The following is a 5687-nucleotide window of genomic DNA, read 5'->3' as shown; positions in this document are numbered from 1 at the left end:
TTTCCTAAAAGGCCTTAAAAAAAAAAAAAAAAAAAAGAGTAAACCATGGCCTGTCCCCTTCCCTGGAAAATATTTCTAATTGATTTTAAGCTTATAGGTAGGAACATTGGTGATAAACAAGATAACAAGTGATTGTCGGGTTTTCTTAATAATGCTGCCTGATTTTCCTGTTTTATGTGCTTTTTTTCCTAGACAGAGAGACCATTTGGAGAGCATAATCTCCTAGGTGTTAAAATAAACATAGAGCAAGGAATTCATTCACCCATTTTCATTAGAAAATAACTGGTGAATTCAGTTATTAATCTAAAGAGGTTTTTAGAGAAGATGGAACAAGGGAAGGAACTATAACCACCATTTCTAATCTGATTTCCTCATTTATTTTGTCAAACACCACCACCTCCTTCATTGTCTTAAAGGATTTAGAGATGTTTAAATGTTCTTTGGGGCCAAGGTAGCATATATGAACACCAATTTGAAATCCTTTTAACACATTTGGCCTTTGCCCTATCTGGATAAGGCAGCAGTGTGAACATCAATGTCTTGTTTTTAATCAGGCTTGAAAAGTCATGCTGACTGGAGCAAAGCCACTGACCTCCTTTACCTCTATTAATCCCTGAAAATAGCTCCAAGCCCTGTCCCTCCCAACCTCTTTTCTCTTTTTTCTTTAAGACATGCAATAAGGGTTCAGGGGACTTAAATCCTTCATTTGAGGGTCTCTCGTTGCTTTATGAAAATTAAGTCCACTTTTGGCAATATACCCATTTTACATATAGAGAAATTGAGGCACACAAGGGCACATCTTACCAAAGCCACTGTAGGAATGCAGAAAATCTGGATTCCTGCTCCTCCCCACCAACACACACACTATGCATGGTGAACATACAGATATGAACAGCATAGCATCTTGCAGGTACTGCCTATGCTTTGAACTCAGAAAAGGGCCAGGAAAAGCATATGCATGAGTTTGTCTTCTGATCATATATAATGCAGAAGTTGTGTGCTATGTGGCTTAGAAATGTGGTCTGGAATGGTAGTGTCCATTCATAACAGTAATTCTGCTAGTCTTTCTCAATGTTGTCTAAATCCCATATTGTAGCAGAACCATGTTTTGCAAAATAAGCCTTGAAGTCCACCTATTTTACCATAAGTAAACTGCAATAATAGATTTCCAAATCTTTGCCGTGTTCTGTGAATATCCAAAGCTTCTGCTGCCCAAATATTTATCAGTCTGTAAAACTCATTTTAGGTTTGTTGCTTGTTCTTTGTCTTCCATGCGTTAATTCTGTTATCTTTTCTCAAATTATTTATGGTATTCAATCTTTCCTACGGTTTATAATTGTACACTGGGAGGTTGTTAACCACCATGTAAGAGAAGGTCCTTTTGACTGAATAAGTTGAGATATAAGTACTTTAGGTTTTTTCACCTGTGAATACAGGATGGATACCTGGATTCCTGTTAGTGCTTGTATCTTGGTCCAAGTATGTTATAGCCTACGTTTTCTGCTCTGGTACCAGCAGGTATTAGAAGGGTGACAGGAAGTTTACTAAGCTTCTAATGTTTCATATTTTAAAAGCAGATTAATTTACTTTCCCCTAAATTAGCTGGCACAAACTAATTATCTATAGAAATTTGACTATCCTGTCTCCCTGCTTGCTAAGATGGTTTCCTGTATGGGTTTTATAACTTGTTGCCTCAAATTTAGAATGATTACCCAATATCTTATTATTTTCATTTTCTTGACATTTGTGCAACTAGCAGCAGAGGTGCTTGCCATGCTGGGGCCTCTGAACTCCTGATTTCATGGTATGTTACTCATCGTTGGTGATCTTTGAGAAACATCATTAAAAATAGTCAGTGTTTTTTTTTTTAAATGGCACTTTCAAAGTTCCCTGCTACCCTATAATGCTCATGCCTCTCTATTGCTAAAGACCAAAGTCTTTTCATATAAAGACATTCTACATGAGTTATGATCAGGCTCATAGGAGTCTTCTCCAATACAAAATTAGTGGAGGAATTAAAATTAGGTAGATGGAATGTAATTATGCTGTCTCAGATTTAGCTGGGATGATAGGATTAATTCAGAAATGGTCACAATGGTTTAAAAGCCAGAAGACAGACTATGATGTTACATTGGGTACACTGATTTGCATGGAAGGCTTTATTCTTTCAAAGATTTTAGTGTTTCCTGATCAGGGTGCACTAGGCACACCTCTATTTAGCTTGTGGTTTAGGTTTCATGATCTAGCTTTAGGCTATTGGTACGGTAGGGTTAGAGCAATTGGGTCCTTTTAAATGTTTGGTGTATGTCTCTAATTAGTAGTTTATCATCTAATAATACTGTTATGGCATTATCTTGGTGATACTCAGCTGGTGAAATTGTCTCCTTCCCTGCTTCCTCCCCCCCCCCCCCCCCCCCCCCCCCACACACACACCAAAAAGTCTGTGACAAAATTCCCATTGACTTCATCAAGGCCAAGATTTCACTCCAACATCAATATGATGTAACAAGCAATGTACGATTAATCAGTAGTTATCATATGGGTGGTTGAACAGTAGTCATTTGAACAGAAACAAATATTCCTGAATACATTGTGAGCCATTTTGTTTTCCACTTTGTAAAAAAATATTAAAAAACCCAAAAGGAAATTTCACAATGAACAAGTTGAAATTGAAATTATTGTCTTCCAGTAAAATGAAAGAAGTTTAAATGTTGAGGTTCCTAAATACATTTGAGATCATTACCTTATTGCTCCCAGCTCTCTTGCTCAGTCTTAGTGAGTTATTTTGAGAGCAATATTTACTTATGGCATTTCAACTCCATATATTTAATGGGTCAGATCCTATTTTGTTATATTAGGCATTTAAACAGTACTTCCATATGAAAGTGTAAACTGTTGCACCTTGCTTGTGTTCCTATAAATTGGGCCTACAAAAGGCAGGTGTGCCCTCCTCATCTGCTGCTTTCTGGGTGTGTCCAAACTGGGTTTTGGGTGCTCTAGAAGAACACTGAATAAATAAGAAGGGGGGTGGGGAGGAGTAGGGAAGGGGCAGTGCTGGAAGAGGCAAACATGCAAGCAATAAATCCATAGGAGCAAAGGAGCAACAAAGCTAATCCAGGTAATGGGATAGGAATCCATAGTCCCTGTTTAAATCATAATTAATCCAGTCTGTGGATGATTTCTTGTTCTGCAATTTGCTGTTCAGATTGGTTTTTAAAGGTTTGCTGCCAGAGAACAGCCGCCCTCAGGTCAGCAATGGAATGTCCAGGGAGGTCAAAGTGTTCTGCCGCAGGCCCGCATTTCTTTCTGAAGCTGACTGCATTTTCTGGACTGCTGCACATAGGTTGTTGTATTGTCAAAACACAGACGTAACAGAGTTGGTGAAACTCTACTCAGAACTACTATAGACTGTGATTTTTTTTTTTTTTTTTAAATCATTTCTAATATAGCACAAAGGCAATGTGGGGCAGCCATGGAATTCTCATATTGAAGGGATTAGAAGCAACTTCCATTTTGGCTTTAAAATGGACAATGCCTTGGTCAAAAACAGTGCGTGTGATGAACAACAGGGAGCGACCAAAATGTGTACCATAAAAACACTACAGCTAGAGGCTCCACATATTTCAGTTTTGTTACCAAGATTAACTGTGTATGAAGTCAATATTTGATGGGGAAGGAAAATACTGTAGCAGTAGGTAATAAAATACTTGCTGGGTTTTTTTTCTTTTCCTTTGACAGCTTTTTGGAAACTGCGGCTTATTTCTGCATGAAACCAAAAATGGGAGAGAAAGAGGTGTCCCCACATTCTTTCTTCAGTATTTGGCACGAATTCAGTTCGGACTTTAAAGATTTCTGGAAAAAAGAAAACAAGCTTATTCTGCAAGAAAGGTAAGTTTCTTCATTTATGCAACAACTTTTTATAAAATATCATTAATGGGAACAGTATTTACAGAAAATAATTGTGGATACAAAATCCATCCAGTTGCCTTTTGAATAGCTTTTAATTTACTTCTCCTTACTGAACTTTTCCATGTTAAATATAACCTGAAAGTTGTAAACTCTATTAATGAGTAAAGATGTCAGTTTTCCCCAAAGCCTATAAGCCTCCTTTCCCACTTCTGCAAATATCATATGTCACTGTCAATCCAGGGTGTGAAAACAGATTCACTTGAGTCTTAAAAGTCATGGAGAAGTTTTCCATTCACATGTTATATTGAGTCATCAAAAGACAAGACATGATATACCCTGAAACATCTGCCATATAACGGGAAGACAAAAAAACTAAGCCCACTTAAATAAAATAAATAACCCCAAACTCCTTTCTCCGAGATGTTTCCTTGTCCCATTAGCTGAGTAAAATAGTATCACTTGAGAAATCTGCCCTGCCTCCCAATACAGTCTGTCTTGCTACAAAAAGTTATTGCTTTCTGGTCATTCTCTGAGTGTAGGAATGCTGCAATTGTTTAACAATGTTACAATATAAGCCCCAAATTTACATACATGTGCATTCAGATGACTTAACTTCACACATAAGTAGTGAAATGGACTTCAGTGGAAAACTACTTGAAAGCATAAATGCTTGCAGGATTGAAATATTCAAAATTAGTCACTAGTTGAGGTTTAGGAATTTCATCAAAAGTGGGCCTCTGTTTAGAAGTGTTGAACACTCCAAATTTCCACTGAAATCAGATTATGTTGTGGGGCCAAATCAATGGAAGCTGTACCTAGAAAACCAAGTAACCAAATAAAATAGTTTGTATTTAAGTAATAGGGACTGTATTGTAAAGTGAACATTTTTTTCATAATTAAGCTAATTAATTGCTGGACTGTGATTCTGCTGCAAGTGTACGGTACATATATGAACACAGTGCAGCTACTCTCAGGGGGATGCACTTTGTTTTATTGCCTGTCTGAAATAATCTCATGTAACTAAGTATCTCTCTTCAGTATTTAGCTGTCAGCTCAAGTTAATGCTGTCTCAAGTTCTCCAGGCTGGCATTTAGCAGCCAGTTTTGCACAAGATCACTCTATCTTGTATTTCCAAATATTCTGTTTAAAAATAGTCTTTTCAAAACTGGTTTTCTCTTTTCAGATCGTTGGGTTATTTTCCCATAAACAAATAATACTCACTATATTTTTTTCTCTTTAATATAAAAGAAATCCCCCAGGAGAAAGATCTGTTAATCTTTTAAAGTTCATGTTTTGGAAAATTTTGAAAACACTCTTGAAATATTCTGTCAATCAAGCAAATTCTTATTTGCTTCTCTTGTTTTTCTTATTTTGAATGACGAGAGACATTTAAATGAGAAAAGGATCTTTCAGGATTCATTTGATGGTGTTTTTTATTACCCTAGTTAAATCAGACTGATAATAAGATCAGTGCACCAGTATAAGGTAATTGGGAAGTAAAGACAAAATCTGGCCTTAAGGGCTGTCATAAAATAAGCACCCCCTTTGGTCACATACATGAGCTACACATTTTCCGGTTACAAGGGAAGGGGAAAGAGCAGCTTCTACAGGCTTTGCAAGCTGCTCTCCTCCACAGACAGGTGGGGAAAGGGCCAAGTCTGCAATACAGCCTCTGTAATACCCAGCCAACACAGCTGAGCCAGTGCAGAGCAAGAACTAATCTGTACCAGCTAAAGGGCTGGCACAGATTCCTATTTCCCTAGAGGAGGGGAGGGACC

The 5687-nt window shown here is 37.4% G+C and overlaps 1 protein-coding gene across 1 annotated transcript in view; it reads left to right on the top strand.

The window, feature by feature from the left end:
• Positions 1–5687, top strand: part of FMN2 (formin 2) — a 348730-nt gene that overhangs the window by 312853 nt on the left and 30190 nt on the right. The window contains 1 exon segment of the mRNA XM_019527634.1: positions 3739–3888. Coding sequence (XP_019383179.1) covers positions 3739–3888 — 150 coding nt within the window.

This window comes from Gavialis gangeticus, unplaced genomic scaffold (assembly GCF_001723915.1).
Source record: "Gavialis gangeticus isolate Ggan-Ray unplaced genomic scaffold, GavGan_comp1, whole genome shotgun sequence".
NCBI classification, from domain to species: Eukaryota; Metazoa; Chordata; order Crocodylia; family Gavialidae; genus Gavialis; species Gavialis gangeticus.
The sequence above is the reverse complement of the archived record's forward strand: the minus strand, read 5'-3'. Positions and strand labels throughout refer to the sequence as shown.